The sequence below is a fragment of the Lycium barbarum genome, chromosome 3 (genome assembly GCF_019175385.1).
Source record: "Lycium barbarum isolate Lr01 chromosome 3, ASM1917538v2, whole genome shotgun sequence".
In the NCBI taxonomy this organism is placed as follows: Eukaryota; Viridiplantae; Streptophyta; class Magnoliopsida; order Solanales; family Solanaceae; genus Lycium; species Lycium barbarum.
Window position 1 is genome coordinate 132,472,519 of NC_083339.1, and position 17,121 is coordinate 132,489,639.

Consider the following 17,121-nt stretch of genomic DNA (forward strand, 5'->3'; position numbering starts at 1 on the left):
AAAATAAATCAATATTTCAGTAATAAAATGTCATGTGCAATTTAAATATTTTTTTTAAAAAAAATTAGTGTTGTCCGTTAGTCAAGGGGAATAAATGAGCCAAAAAGTTGAATTGAGGGGTAGTTTTAGCAAAATAGATGAATAAAGGGTATTTTTATACCTTTTCTAAAAGTTCAGGGGTATTTTTGTTCTTTTCCGTTAAATTTCTAAAAAAATATTTGGAAGTTTGACTAAAAGTGCACCACTTATGCAAACATAATGTACTATTAGTGCTCCATGTGAAATAATATGTATGATTTTGATCCAAACCCATAATGTATGATTTTGGTGCTTTTCTCGAACAAGCTCTATGCCATCATAGTCGGTATTCATTCCGTTTTTAAAAAATTGAAAAGGAGGGGTAATAAAATTCCTAGAAAGATTAGGTGTGTGATTGAAAATCCGACTCAAGTTGGAGGTACTTGTGCCTTTTCCCACAAATTACGGAGTACAGTAACATAAGAGCAGAATAGAGTGCTCTATGCTTAGTCTACGAGTCTCTATCTTTGCAGTTTGCTGAGGAGTTTGGCACCTGCCTATCCCAAGGAGACCAACCACTTCCGTGGCACAATGGTATTCTTTTAATGTCAATAAATATTTAATCTGATTGTTCTAGCTTCTTTTTTTTCTTTTTTTGTTCGAAAAAAAGAAATTACACCTTATATTTGCTTTCCTTTTTTTTCTTTTTTCGGATATTGAAATCTTGTTTCACTTGCTTTGATACCTTTAAGTTAAATCGTAAGCAAAGATGATACCTTTAGTAAAAGACGCAATAATTCTTGAATTTACCTTAACGTTTGTGAAAACAATTAGGTTTGTGCTTGCTTAATCCTTTTACAGTGACTGTATTATCATCTAATTATGTTGTAAATTGTGCATCATTATGTATATGAACAAAGTAATTGGGAATTTCACAGTAGAGTTATCACTTGGGATATATTCACTCTCTTTTCTCAAAAGAAATTGTGGACTTACCTTCTCCTTAATTGAATACCCTTATAAATTGAATGCCATTTTGTGATGTAGATCAAATGGCTTCATGTACCTTTTTCCTTAAGGGGGGTTGTTTGGTTCAAAACAAGGTTATCCCATGATTATAATCCTAGGATTATAACCATGATATATAATACCACCTTCTATATGGGATAAGTAATCCCATGATTTTGGTATAAATTGTATCTTGGTTTTAGCTAATAACGATAACGAAAAACTTAGACAAATTTATACTGGGATAAACCCCCCTAATCCCATGTAACCAAACGACCTAGCATCTATGCTAACTGTTCCTTATAAAAAAGAAGGATCTATGCTGACTGCCTAAATTTAGTCCAAGGTTTTAATACCTGCTCCTATAAAAGTGGATATTGTTGTAATTTTTCGTGGTACCAATAAAAGGTAAAATAAAAGCTAACTCCTATTAGTTTTTATTTTTCGTGGCTTTAGCATGCTTAAATGGTAGCTGAAATTCTCATGATCTTAATTTGTTACTCTCATAATCTAACACTTTGACTCTGTGGCTTCACATGCTTTCATTATCAAAGGATTTTTTGTAAGGTGCCAATTTTTATTTATTCAATTTTCTGGTTTAACAATATATCTCTTTCAACTCTCTCTTCTGTGTTAATTTGTTGATGCTTTACATTTTACATCATATTGGTTAGGCAGCCTATCCCACTCAAGAAAATGTGATGAAATGATCCGTCAATTAGACTGTGATTTGAATTGTAGGCTTATGATACTGGGTTTCATAAATTCCTGAGCACCTACCCTACCCTTCAAGAACCAATTTAAACTCAGATCTCCATTTTACTTAAAGCCTGAAGTTCCTTAAACATCCCTTCTTGTCTTAATCCTTTATAATCAACCTGTTATTGATTATGCACATTCTTGGCCCTACCAGATGAGCGTCTATATATGTGGTTGCAAGCGGTCTCGCTTCTTTTGATTTTTGTGAAGTAGTCATCGTATTACACTTTAATCTCTTTATTAGTTTCCCAGGTTTATAAGCTATCTTATCAGCTTTTGTATATGTGTCTGTATTTAGACACACTCTAGATGAGTGAGTATAGATTGTGAGTTGGTGAATGTGAATGAGTGAAAAGACGCCATAGCTGATAAATATGTAGAGAGATACTTCAATGATACTTCATAAAATATAGTGTAGAGAAAAACTCAATAACACTTCATACAATGTATTCACGCTTTCTGTTTTTGTGCTTTCGAGATTGTTTTTTGTATTATCCTGGGAAGATGCATGTGTTCGTAGTTTATTAAGTTAAAAGCAGAAATTGATTGATTGGCAGAATAGACATTATAGCTTGTAGAACCCCAAGGGTGTGGCCTAGTGGTCAATGAAGTGGATGAAATCCCAAGGTTCAGATCCTAGCAGAAACAAAATGACTAGGCTATTTCTTTCCATCTGCTTATGTTTTGGTGGGTGGAGTTATCCGGCACCCGTGCTGGTGGGATGTAGCAGGTAACAGGTGGAATAGTTGAGGTGCGCACAAGCTGGCCTGGACACTGCTGTTACTAAAATATAAAAAAAGTGTATCTTGTATACAATGACTAAAAGTTTCATCTAAATAAGATCTCCAGGAGCCATAAATCAACCAGCATTTTACAAATTGGCATGTAAATAATAATGCTATACTTTGCTGTAATCCAACAGAACGATAATGCTAAAAATTGCCTATTTTAGGAATCATTGCCAAGTCCCAGTTAACTTTCTTAGTTAATTTTTACTGTTGTATTCGTCTAATTTGTACATGTTTAATTGTTACTTAAATATTTAGTGTGTTCTTTTCACAGTGGTTCTTGCCCAGTGTTTGATTTAATTTTGTGTCAACCAATATATTACTTTGTGGTAGATGACTAGCAATTTATTCCTAGAATCCTTTCATGACAGGAAAATTATGATCATCGATTTCAACGAACTGATCAGTGGATGCCTGTTTATTCCTGGTTAGAGACTCTAGACACGGATGAGGTGGTTAAATCAAAAGAAATTATAGACTGGCTTACTGAGAATCCTGATGTGAGAGAACAATTAAATTCAAGGCATTCGCGTTACCATTTGATGCATTACATAAAAAAATGCCACATGAAAATTCTGAAGAGAAAGGAGAAGAAGAAGGTATAATATCTAGTTTATCGGAAGTTGAGTAGGATTTATTGCAGTAATGTTGTGTTCGTGTTTCCACTATCTCAGTTTCTTCATCCACTGTTTGAAAGAGGAATTCAGTAATACCGTATGTCTGATCATGCATGCTTTTGTGTCTACATTGTCAATATTTAATTCTCTAACTATCATGCTTTAGTCAGCATTAAACCTACTATTGATGATTTGTTCTACCCCAACTTGTGGGAATATCCTGGGTATTTCTGTTGCTGTTGTTGTATTAACGATTTGTTCTGTTGGCAGGGACCAGAATTCACCAAAAACATGTCTTTGTCAGAAGTTCAGGAAAGTGAAGAGGTGAAGAAATCTGTTCCACTTCAAACTGCAGGTGAATTCCGTTGCTACATAGAATGTGGTGCATAACAAGAGTAAGCACTGTCTAAGTTGTCAGGATAATTAATCAGTACTAGAATCAGGACCGAGGAGTTATATTTAGTCAGTGCTGGAAGAGCATTCCTATAGAATAGGAGATCCTGCTTAATCCATGAATCAAATAGCATTTTCACATTACTTCAAAAGCAGACCTATCCTAAACGATGAACCTATGCGTAATTACCTTTTCTATTCGCTTGTACTTCTCCCTGTGCATGTACTCCAGACATCCATCTGCCCGTTGTGACATTTCTTTTATTACTCCATGATCCTTGTGGTTTAAGGTATCTTCTTAATAATTATTGCCACATTGAACGTCTCCACTGCGTCCTCTTGTCAGGAATTGGCGGTAAAATATTAGAAATTAGATTATTTACTTTAAATCATACTTTGATTTTACCATGGAAACTATGGTGTTCTTTGAGGGCGTGTATGATGAGAGATTTAAGTATTGAGATTAGGTGTTTAAGTGATGAGGTACTTGGTGGTGGGGGCTGTAGATGGTTTGGCATTCGGAATCAGTAATGTTAATTGATTTTAGATTCTTAAGAGTTCTTACCCTGCTATGGTAAATGAAGGACATGTTGAAAGTAGTAAGTTATGGGGGTATGTCCTGTTTAGTCGATGGCTGGGTTGTTGGCAGTGGCAGGCGGCAGGCCATTGATGATTTTCCAGACACCTGGAGAATGACTTAAGTTGGGTATTGCATTATTGCTTGCTTAGGTGGCGGTTGATTCTTAAGGTTTTAATTATTATCTTTTTAGGTTTATTTTAGATGCAAATTGCATTTTTTGGGTTATTACACTGCTTTGACCTTGTCAATTGGTTTTGGTGTTTTGACATAACAGAGATGGTTGTCGGGATTTTCTTGGAGGGTAGTTTACTGAGATATAAAGACTCTGTAGCTAGCACCTTTTTTTCCGGGTGTTGGGTAGAGCGGATGGTGAATAACTGAGCTAGCATTTGATGACGCAAATACTTTTTGAGCTAATTTGCTATTTGCTACTCTGACATGGAAAACTGACTTGATTTTCATAACTGTGGAATGACATATACCACTTAAGAGAGGGTTCAGGTTCAGCAGGAATGGGTTGGAGCACAGTGAAAGTTTTGTCCATTCTGTAGTCCACTTTACAGGTCTACAGATTGTGCATGAATATGCTTCTTATTCTTCTTCTGTTGAATATTTTTAGTGAATGCCTAAGTCTTGTTGTCTTCTCCATCATCAATTCTGTTGCTGATGGGTTTTGTGGTCCAACTTTGTAGCTAATTTGAGCACAGTACCTAAGGACAGCAAAATCTATAAAGCAAAGCAAACAGAAGCTTTGCAAAAATATGAGATGTAAGACAATTGTTCCATCTAAATTCTTTGCGTTCAATCTTCAAAGATATTTGTTTACTTTGACGCAATCTTCCTTCTCATCTTTATGGTTTTTCAGTCTAGTGGAGTTGGAGAAACAACTTTCGATGCACTTGCCAAAGCCAACTTGAGAGGAAACTGATCACTGCATGGTCAACATGCAGAGTAGCATGGATTTCAAGCTGATTTTGCACATTGATTCAATTCAGTAGACCGAGTAATAGAGGCAGAATGGTGGAGTTTTAGTGTAATGACTATAATTACAATTCCGGTTTTGCTGGCCCAATGCTTTGTTTCATCAATTCTGCAAATTCCCGCGATGACATATAGAAACTAGTTTTAGAAACTAATTTCTTTTGTAATTGTTGCTTTTGCTCCCCACCCCGCACTTGCCCTTTCTCTCACTTCGATCTCCCTGTCCTTTTTGCCAAATATCCTTGATTCTATGGTAATGTAAGAAGTACGGAATATTAAGTTGGCAATTAGTTCATCCGCCAATTCTCATATGTATAAAATGTCTTGCTAGTTTTTAATGCCTCAAAAATGGTGGAATGAAAGGCCTCTTATCATTTATATTACTTGTTTCTTGTTTCATGTTGGTGGGTTGGCTTATAAGTAGTATATGGTACGAGTTTATATATGAAGCTAAAATTCTCGTGACTGCTCAGAGTAGTACGCACTTTATAATCCTCTATATTTTTGGCCATTTGAACATTAACTTTTCGATGATTGGACTATAAGTAGTATATGGTTCATTATAAAGTGCTTTATACGGTTTTACTGCACAAGTTTTTACATAGTGCACAAAGAATCATATTGCCAGTCTAATGAGTAGCAAATAAGGTCGATTCTCTTGAACTTTATGCTGGTAATAACCAATTGTTGACACTCGACATTAATGAAAAAAGAAGAAAATTAGGAATCTGAATTTTAGACTATGAGACTATGTTTAGTTCCATAAAAGAGAGTAAATGGGTAAAGAGTAACATTGCTTATATCTTCCCACTTTCGGAGGGATTGAAAATACTTACCATCAGGTTAAATTAACCTTCAATATAAGTTCAATTTATAAAATAAAGCAGATGATATGCCATAACCAGAGTCTTAGATCAACGTTTTCCTCGGGTAACATGTTTAAAGCAATCACTGGCACTAAACCAAACAATTCTCAGAATTCGCTATTGCACTTTGAATTCCTTCATCATCTTAACAAGTATGTTGTCAATCTAGTCTAGAATTAACATTCCCATTGTTCTACCAATGGGTTCTAAAATTGATTCATGTTTATAACTATCAATTCAACGACAACAAGATACCCAGTGTAATCAGGGGATCACTACCAATTCAATAAATAGAATTATGGAAACTTGTATGCCTATTTATTGAGCATCCCGATAATTCCCTTTTTATTTTCCCTTTAATGAAGGACATCATTGTGGTTGTGTGAGTAGAGTTGTAAACGTGGGAAGTAAAAGTGCGATAGCGAAAAAGAAAGAAATTAAAAAAAGACGCCATTTTGTAAAACAGACAAATTGTTAATTAATTCAATTATTGTATCTTTAGAGCCGAAAGTAAAAAAGTTAACGAGATCATTAACCTTGGAATTGAAGAACATTCTGAGAAGCTAATTAAAAGAGAAAGTATTAAAATTTACAGAAATAATTTGGTTTAACAAATGCAAGAAGAAGCAAAGCACATATCAAAGTTGGGGGAAAGCACACTAAAGACCTAAAAGAAGTTACATACCAACATGAAAAAGATGTGTTGTCTTTTTCCCTTTTTTGTTTTAGTCTTTTTTCTCTTGTTTTATAATAAAAGGTAATGCAATATGCGTTCTTCCCGTGGTCTACATGTCAACAAAGTGTGTAAAAATTTCTAAAGAATAGAGTTTAAATTTCAATAGAGACAAAAACGTTAGATAATTTTTAGTTATTTAATCCAATATGTTCTAGTGAGAATTAAGTAGTAGGCAAATGATGAATTAGTCGAGGTGCGTATAAATTAAATCGAACATATATATTAATATAAAATGAAAGACAATGCGGCCTTAAAACATGAAATGCATCACATTATTAGCTTTCATTAGTTCGTACTTCATATACATCGTCCAGTTGTGGGGTAATGAGCCCTGCAGTAGACTGATATGTGCCATTCTTGTTGAAAGAAAAAGAGTACTCCCTCCGTCCCATATTAATTATCACCTTAGCTAAAATTTTTTGTCCCATAATAAGTGTTATCTTTGGAAACCAAGACATAAATTGACTAGTTTTTTTCAATTCTACCCTTGGACAATAAAGTAGTAACATCTAAATGATGATTAGAAAAACCACATAGTAACTTGGTATTATTGAATTCTCAATGTCAAAATGTTTACTTCTTGTGCATGCTCTAATCAAGAGGTAAAAGTAATTTGTTCTTCTTATATAGGGCTAATTTGGTAAACTTTATATTGCATTATTTTTTTTTTAGTATGCGTGTTTTTGGCTAACGTGACACTTATTATGGGACGGAGGGCGTAGTATATAAGATTTGGAATGATTAGAGAGAAGCTTTCTAATTGGGATTTGTTTCATAATCCCATATAATCAAGAAATGCACAATCCCTGCCCCACCACCACACACGCGCACACACACAAAGACAGAACTCAGAACGTAGCTAGGTTAAAAGAATTAAGTGAAAATCCCCTTTCCTCCCTATATACCAACAAAATGAAGAATTAAATAATTGCTAAAAACTAAAGTACCACATCAAGTATACCTTACTTTGATTCATTGTTCTTGACTTGATCCTCCAATTACACTTTTTGTTGAAAATAGTTTATTTGTTCCCCGTGACCTGTCTTCCAGAAAGTAAATACTTGAGATAATGCCTCAATATTGATTTATTTAGCTGTAGAATAGTAAACAGTATATATAAACCTTCTTTAATTTTTGTAATCGATTCATAAGTTGCTGCAGTAAATCGACCTAACACAGTAAGAAAATTGCTAACTTCTTATAGAAATTTATGACGAAATTCGTCGGAATTTGGCTTTTTGGTAATATTTCTGATGATTTTTATTTTTTTTGTTGAAAATTTCATAACGAACCAAATTCTGACTGAACGTACGTTCGAAATTTAGTAATATTTTGGTAGTGTAAGCATATAACGTATATTTGAGACACTATTATTCTAATACAAAAGCTATTAAAGAATGAAGGGGCAAATAGAAATGATTTGGGTGTCAAGGATGTTGCATGCAAACTTTAGAACTATTCTAATAAAACAAAGAAAACATTCCTCACCAATATCTCAACTTTGGTAGTCAAATTTCTCATTAAAAAAAAAAGAATTTTAAAAGATCAAAGTACGTTCTAACAACTCCAATTCTCCAATCATACCTAAACTTTTAAGGAACTTATGACTACACGTCTACACCACTAAAGCAGCATTAAAAGGGCTTTATTTCGAACAAAGCCGATATATCGGCATTTTAAATTGAATACCTAATTGAATGAAAAATGACGTTAGTGCTTCTTTTTTTTTTTTTTTTTTTTAAATTAACGTTTTTTCCTTAATCACTTTTTGACTGATAATTTGTAATGGAGCAAAACATACGTTTGGGAGAAGATTCCACCAAAAGTAGAGCCAAGAAGAGTTTTGCTTGACCAATGCATCCAATAATCCAACTTAATTAATGAAAATAAAGTTTAGGAAACGATAAGAAAAAAGAAATGACACTTGCTTGGTCTAAATGATAATGTGATTTAGTGGTCTGTTCAACCAAATTGTAAATCTTATCACAAAATTTAGTTGAACGATTTTAAGCTTTTTCTTAAATGAATAGAATAGAAGAAGAAAAAAATCAAATAATTTATGCACAATATGGCAGAGGCGAGATTTTTGAGTAAGGGAGTGAAGCTTTTTGACACACAACTAGTAGAAATCTAGAACCTAAAAATTGGCATTGAAATCATTGAAATGATTTTTTTTTCCCTATTAAAAGACAGCTCACGGGGACTAAAAACAAGAAAAATATATGTTCCGAAAGTAGAGAACAATTTAAAAGATATATATTTATGTTCTTTTACTCATTGAACAGTTTAACACACATCATAGTCTTGATTCTGAGTTTAAATACAAAATCTATAGAATTAAACTTTGGTAAATGTGCCATTATCTCAACAACTAATTAACTTCTGAATCACTAATACCTAACATCGAATGTATAAAAAAAAATCTCGTCATTACCTAAAGATATTTAAACTTGCGATCTCGACACCAAATTACCTCCATTTCAAATTTAAATTTGCCGATCGGCGGTTGATTTATTAATTTGCTTCATTACTATTTTGGCAACTTTCTAGCTATTTCACATTATGTGCAGTTAATTAAGTCGATCTGTCATCATCCTTCTTAGACCCTTGTATCAATAAGAATGCAGCTTTGAAATTCAGAAATCAAATGTGGGGTGGGGGGTGGGGAATAGAAAATAAATCTTTTAAAGAGGAATGAGAAAACCAACTAAAGTAGATTTATTGTAAAAGTACAAAAGCTAGAACCATATATATGAGGTGTTTGTTAGGATTTGAATCCCAAATCCGACCTTTGTAAGCAGGTTCCCAGGAAAGATTGGAGGGTCACAGCTGGACCACTTAAATACCAACCTCCTTAGATAGAACCTACTTACGCCGTGATGTAAGCGAAGAATAAATAGCACACACAGATTTATAGTGGTTCACCCTCAATGTGAGAGCTACGTCCACGTTGCTGCTGCAGATCTTATTAAAGAAGAAATATTACAAGTGTTTACAACACTCAACCTCACAACCCCAATCCCAATTACACTCAAGAATTTTACCACAGAAAATTCTCTCAAAGACCTCTTACTTAGGCCTTTCACTAAGAGTATTTCTCTTAGATTTTTCTCTCTCTTTGGGATGTGTTGTCTTCTTCAATTTGGTGTGTTTACAAATGAACCATAAGCTACCTATTTATAGGAATGAATTTCCTATGATGAGGTAAGCGCTTACATCACGACTATCATGAGGTAAGCGCTTACATCACGACTATGTGAACAAAAGAATTGACTTGTTTGGACAATTCCACACCTAACAAATCTCCCACTTGAAGACTAATTTTAATTTGTCTTCACACTTTGATCGATGCAACAGCTCTTTCCTACTTTCATACTTCGTGCAGGCCAACTGAAGTTGAGCATAGCTTCAGTTTGTCTATCGTCACTGCCTTTGTCAGCATGTCTGCTGGATTCTGACTCCCTGCGATCTTCTCAAGCACTAGCGCTCCATCTTCCAAAGCTGATCTAATGAAATGGTACCGGAGTTGTATGTGCTTCGTTCGAGCATGGTAAACCGGGTTCTTTGCCAAATGAATGGCGCTTTGGCTATCACAATATAGCACACTTCCCTCGTGGTCCTGATCCAATTCCCGCAGAAAAGATTGTAGCCACATCATTTCCTTTGTGGCCTCCGTCACAGCAACGTACTCAGCCTCACAACTAGAGAGAGCTACTATCTTTTGCAACTTGGAAACCCAAGAGATTGCAGTACCTCCGAAGGTGTAAACATACCCGGATGTGCTCTTTCTGCTATCAATATCACCACCGTTGTCAGCATCAACATACCCTTGCAATCTTGTTTTTGATTTTCGGAAATACAGAGCGGAACTCGAGCTGCCTTTCAGATATCTGAATATCCACTTCACAGCCTCCCAGTGTTGCTTTCCCGGATTGCTCATAAATCGGCTGACAACTCCCACTACATGTGCAATGTCTGGCCTTGTACATATCATTGCATACATAAGACTACCGATTGCAGATGCATAAGGTATCTTGTCCATCTGCTTCTTCTCATCCTCGGTTGTCGGCGACTGATCCTTTGACAACCGAAAGTGTCCAGCCAAGGGAGTGCTGACTGGCTTGGCATCATGCATGTTAAACCTTTTGATAACTTTCCTCACATATTCTTCTTGTGAGAGTTTGATGCCCTCCTTGCTTCGGTCGATTCTCATCCCAAGGATTTGCTTTGCAGCTCCCAAATCCTTCATTGCAAACTCTTCCGATAACCCTTTTTTCAACCGATCAATCTCCTGTAGGTTTGCTCCTACGATTAGCATGTCGTCGACATAGAGTAGCAGTATCATGTACGAGTCTTCAAATTTTTTGAAGTAACAGCAGTGATCTGCCTCGCACCTTGAAAAATCAGCTTTCTTCATAAAGCTGTCAAACTTTAAATACCACTGTCTTGGAGCCTGTTTTAGTCCGTACAGACTCTTTTGAAGTTTGCACACCAGATTCTCCTTTCCTTTGACTTTGAATCCCTCTGGCTGTCGCATGTAGATTTCCTCGTCTAGATCACCGTGAAGAAATGCAGTTTTCACGTCCATCTGTTCCAGATGTAGATTTTCCTTTGCTACCAGTCCAAGAACAGTTCTGATACTCACCATCTTGACTACGGGAGAGAAGATCTCCGTATAGTCGATACCTTCTTTCTGTTGAAATCCCTTTGCAACCAGCCTTGCTTTATAACGCTTGCTTCCATTGGGTTCTTCCTTTATTCGATAAACCCATTTGTTTTGCAATGCCTTCTTATCCTTTGGCAACTCGGCTAACTCCCATGTATGATTTGCCGATAGTGAATCCATCTCATCCTTCATTGCCAGCTCCCACTTAGTCGATTCATCGACTTGCATTGCTTCTTCATAACATTCCGGCTCCCCTCTGTCAGTGAGTAGAATGTAGTTGAGGGATGGAGAGTACCTGTGAAGCGGCTTCCTGATCCTGGATGATCTACGCAGTTCTGTGATTGGCGTCTGTTCATTTGTTTCAGAATCAGCATTTTCATCAGCACCTTCTCGGATTGTTTGTTCCTTTGCCTCGGTTGTACCTGGCTGCGGCTCAGGTGTCGGAAAGTCCCTCAAATCGACTATTTCCGATTCCTTGTCCTGGCATTCTGAATTCTTTTGCAGCTTGTCTTTGTACAGTACCTCTTCGTTGAAGACAACATTCCTGCTTCGGATGATCTTCCGATTTTGTTCATCCCAAAATCGGTACCCAAGCTCGGTGTCACCATAGCAAATAAAGTAACACTTCTTTGATTTTGGATCAAGCTTGCTTCTAGCCGTATCATCATTATGAACATATGATAAGCAACCGAACACTTTCAGAAATGAAAGATTTACCTTCTTGCCACTCCAGACTTCTTCTGGAATTCTGAAATCCAAGGGAACTGACGGTCCTCGGTTAATTAAGAAGGTCGCGGTATTGACTGCATCTGCCCAGAATGTCTTGGGCAGTCCAGAGTGTATTCTCATACTCCGAGCACGCTCGTTCAACATTCGGTTCATTCTTTCGGCTACTCCATTCTGTTGCGGCGTTCCAGGAATAGTCTTCATCATCTTGATCCCATTATCGGCACAGTACCGTTTGAAATCACCATCAGTGTATTCTCCGCCGTTGTCGGACCTCAAACACTTCAACTTGAGGTTTGTTTCATTCTCGACCATGGCTTTCCATCTTTTGAATACAATAAACACATCGGATTTATTTTTCATAAAATAAACCCATACCTTCCTGGTTGAATCATCAATGAAGGTCACGTAGTAGTGTGATCCTCCAAGGGAGGGTACAGTGGTAGGTCCCCACACGTCTGTGTGCACCAATTCCAGCTTTTCGACCTTCAACTCTCTGCCTGCACTTGAGAAGCTTACTCGCTTTTGTTTTCCGAGAATGCAGCTCTCACACGTATGAAGGTCCACCGTCTTCAGCTCCGGAATTAAGCCATTTGTCACCAACAACTTCATCCCCTTCTGGCTGATATGCCCAAGCCGACAATGCCACAAATCTGTCTTCTTTGTGTTGTCAACCACAGCAACAATATCACGACAGCTATCCGTCATGTAGAGAGTGTCAATCTTCTTTCCTCGGCCAACTACCATAGCACCTTTCGCCACCTTCCAAGACCCATTACCAAAGTTGAGATCATATCCCTCATCATCAAGCTGACCTACTGAAATCAGGTTTCGCATCAGCTTTGGAACATGTCTAACTTTTGTAATCTTCCACGAGGATCCATTTGACATCTTCAAATTAATGTCTCCCGTGCCAACAACGTCTAGCGGCTCTCCATCGGCTAAATAAACTTTGCCGAGATTCCCAGCCACGTAGTTTGTCATTATATCATGATGTGGGGTGGTATGAAAGGACGCTCCTGAGTCAAGCACCCAAGAGTCTATCGGGCTGTCAACCGATAGCAACAACACATCGCCAATGTCTTCCGTAGCAGCGTTGATTCCAGCCCCCTTGTTGTCCTCCTTCTTTGGCGCCCTGCAGTTCTTCTTGAAGTGACCTGGTTTTCCACAGTTCCAACACTCATGTGTTCGTCCTGGTCTGGATTGACCCCTGCCATTCCTTGACTTCGATCTGCCCCTATTTCGGTTGTAGTTTCTGTCATAATTTCTGCTTCTGTTTTCAACATTAAAAGCAGAACTCGTCGATGCCTCTCCCGAATCTGTCCTGCGCACCTCCTCAGCAAGGATACGATCCCTAACATCGTTGAACTTTAGTTTGTCACTGCCGACAGAATTACTAATCGCTGCTCTCATTGGCTCCCAACTATTTGGTAGGGATGCCAACAAAATTAGAGCTTGCACTTCATCATCGAAGTCAATTTTTACCGATGACAATTGATTTACAATGGTATTGAATTCATTTACGTGTGCAGCAACATGAGCATTTTCCATCATCGTTAGATGAAATAGTTTCTTCATGAGAAATACCTTATTATTTGCCGAAGGTTTCTCATACATGTCAGACAATACCTTCATCATATCTGCGGTGGTTTTCTCCTTTGCCACGTTGTGAGCAACGTTCTTCGACAGCGTCAGCCGAATGACTCCCAGAACTTGTCTGTCGAGGAGATTCCAATCTGCTTGCTTCATCTCCTCTGGTTTCGGACTCAGAGGTTCATGAAGCTTTCTGCCATATAAATAATCTTCAATTTGCATTCTCCAGAACGCAAAATCTGTACCATCGAATTTACCGATGCCGTGCGTCGTACCATCTTCGCCTCCCATCGTTTCTAAATCACAACACAACCTGTTGCTCTGATACCAGTTGTTAGGATTTAAATCCCAAATCCGACCTTTGTAAGCAGGTTCCCAGGAAAGATTGGAGGGTCACAGCTGGACCACTTAAATACCAACCTCCTTAGACAGAACCTACTTACGCCGTGATGTAAGCGAAGAATAAATAGCACACACAGATTTATGGTGGTTCACCCTCAATGTGAGAGCTACGTCCACGTTGCTGCTGCAGATCTTATTAAAGAAGAAATATTACAAGTGTTTACAACACTCAACCTCACAACCCCAATCCCAATTACACTCAAGAATTTTACCACAGAAAATTCTCTCAAAGACCTTCTCTTACTTAGGCCTTTCACTAAGAGTATTTCTCTTAGATTTTTCTCTCTCTTTGGGATGTGTTGTCTTCTTCAATTTGGTGTGTTTACAAATGAACCATAAGCTACCTATTTATAGGAATGAATTTCCTATGATGAGGTAAGCGCTTACATCACGACTATCATGAGGTAAGCGCTTACATCACAACTATGTGAACAAAAGAATTGACTTGTTTGGACAATTCCACACCTAACAGTGTTTACCCATTTACACATGTGACTATGAAAAAGATTTATTCACACCATTTATATTAAATTATGTTAACTTATCCAGGTAAAAGAAATAGATTGAAGTGATAATATATATTGATTAGTGATAGTTAATGCAAAGGTGCATAAGAACATGTGATGTATTTACTGGTCTTGATTTAATATTAGGTGTTTCGATTTAAAGTCTAATGATAAGAATTGTCCCTACACTAATAACAAGTTTAATACGACTGCCAATTGGTGGGTGGTACTATATTATGTAAAATAACACAAATGCATAAAACTACATATATTTACATTTATTTGCATTTACATATATATTCATTGGCGGAACCAGGATTTCCGCCGAAAGAGTTCAAAATATAAAAAAGTAAACATATGAAGAAGCCTAAGGGAGTTCAACATCTACTATATATACATAATTTTTTTATTTTTTTTTTGGTAATAACCTGTAAAGCATTTTATTACCACCAACCATCAACAAAACAACTAGAAAAGAGCACTTGGATTCCTAACCACCTTGCCAGGAAGGTTGTCAAGAACACCATGTCTCTTCCACTACTAGTTACATAGAGCCTCTAAATATCCTATACATTTCCTTGCCTGCTTTGTATCTATAAACATTTCTATTCTTCCTCGCACTATAAACTGTATTTGTTGCACTATTGAGCTCGTATTCACAGTAATTCCTTTGAATATCTTCCAGTTCCTAGCTTGCCAAATGAAGTATATTCTTGCACCATGGACAACAGCTATAACTTCCTTCTTCATTCTGCACCAGTGTTTGTTTTGGATAAACTGCAACACCATGTTGGCCTCTACTTGAGGAACCTGAACCCCCAGCCACTGTTCAATGCCACTCCATACTGCCTTAGACCATTCGCAATCAACAAATAAATGTGTGTGGTCCTCCGGTCCGTCTTGATCACAGAGTACACACGCTGCTTTATCATAGCCTATGCCCATATCAGCCATCCTATCTTTTGTCAGCAATTTCTTTTGAGCAGCCAGCCATAGTACGAACCTATGCCTGTGTCATAAAAAATAATTTTAACCTTGTAAAAACAGTGTTTTTTCCCGCCGAGGGGGTTCGGATGAACACCCTAGGCTCTGTGTGGCTCCGCCACTGCATATATTCATGTGATACCTCCCTGTTTTGAACTTTTTAAATGGTTATGCAATTTTTTTGAAAAAAGGTATTTTATAGAACATTTTTTTAAAAAAATTACTTTCAAAAAGTCATAACAAAATGAAGATGCCTTGACAAATGAAGCAGATTATTAACCATATTATCAACCTCTCTGCAGAGAGTCTCAACTGTTCTCTTGGTCATACTTATAGAAGGTAACATGGCTGTTGATTATCTTGCTAGCCTAGGGGAAAGGAACAAATTGCTCATGAATTTTAATGATGTCAACTCTCTGCCTAACATGGTTATGACTTTTATCAGGATAAATAGAGAAGGCACGCCAAACTTCAGAATCAAAGATCAAGGAGGAATCATATTTTTGTTGTTAATTAATGATGGTAGCTGATAATGCACATCAATTGATATTGAAAAAATTAATGGAACACTCCCTTACCCTCACGGCTAGATACTCCCACCGTTCACTTTTTACTTGTCCACTATTTTAAAAATAGATTTTAACTTTTACTTGTCACTTTTAGCATAACAAGTTAAGACAAATTATTTTTTCTTGTTTTATTCATAGTATTAATTACTCACTTCAAATCATTTTTCAAATCCAATAAAAATATGTACCAATAAATATGGGTACAATGGTAAATTATGCACTTCATTTATTATTTTTTAAACAGCGTGAAAAGTCCAAAGTGGACAAGTAAAAGTGAACGGAGGGAGTAGTATGCAAATAACAATTAATCCGCTAGTTACTTGATTTTTTTTTTCAATGGATCAACCAAACACATTTTGTTTAAGGAGAACTCTCTAAGAGCCCGTTTGGATTGACTTATAAGTTGCTTATAAGCTGTTTTCAGCTTTTTTGAGTGCTTGGTTAGCCAACTTAAAGTCATTTTGTGCTTAAAATAAGCTCAAAAAAATAATTGGGCCCATTTGACTTAACTTATCTAAAGTTTTCAGCTTATAAGGAAAAAAAAAAAAAAAAGTTAGACTACCCCAACTTATTTTTTTTAGCTTATAAGCTGTTTGCAGCTTATAGGCATAAGCCCATCCAAACAGGCTTTAAATCGTTAAAACCAATCAACTCTCTACTCGAGAGAAAGTAACAAACCTTTGTAATGGACAGTGGTATAAGCAGGATTTTGTACAAGTGGTATCGATTAATTGAGTGTCATATTTTGGCTCGTATATGGGTCTACAAATACAAATTTATTTCCACATATACCTAATAAATAGAGAAAAGACATACATTTCCCCTTAAACTTGTCCGCAAAACTCACTTTAGCAATTTAACTTAACGGACGTTTATTTACCCCCCTAAATAACTTTCAGGTTAATTAAATACCACTCTCACAATGGAAG

At 36.6% G+C, this 17,121-nt stretch overlaps 2 protein-coding genes across 2 annotated transcripts; one reads left to right on the forward strand and one right to left on the reverse strand.

Moving 5' to 3' along the window:
* Positions 1-395: 395 nt before the first annotated feature.
* LOC132632618 (uncharacterized) lies at positions 396-5,493 on the forward strand. The gene is made up of 5 exons (XM_060348614.1): positions 396-612; positions 2,945-3,172; positions 3,461-3,545; positions 4,856-4,931; positions 5,029-5,493. Exons 1-5 carry the CDS (start codon positions 610-612, stop codon positions 5,078-5,080), a joined length of 444 nt encoding a protein of 147 aa, XP_060204597.1. The 5' UTR covers positions 396-609; the 3' UTR covers positions 5,081-5,493.
* Positions 5,494-15,179: 9,686 nt separating this feature from the next.
* Positions 15,180-15,951, reverse strand: LOC132631388 (uncharacterized). The gene is made up of 2 exons (XM_060346964.1): positions 15,878-15,951; positions 15,180-15,648 (listed from the first exon to the last, which is right to left on the reverse strand). The coding sequence occupies exons 1-2, from the start codon at positions 15,949-15,951 to the stop codon at positions 15,180-15,182; spliced, it is 543 nt and encodes a 180-aa protein (XP_060202947.1).
* Between the last annotated feature and the right edge of the window lie 1,170 nt (positions 15,952-17,121).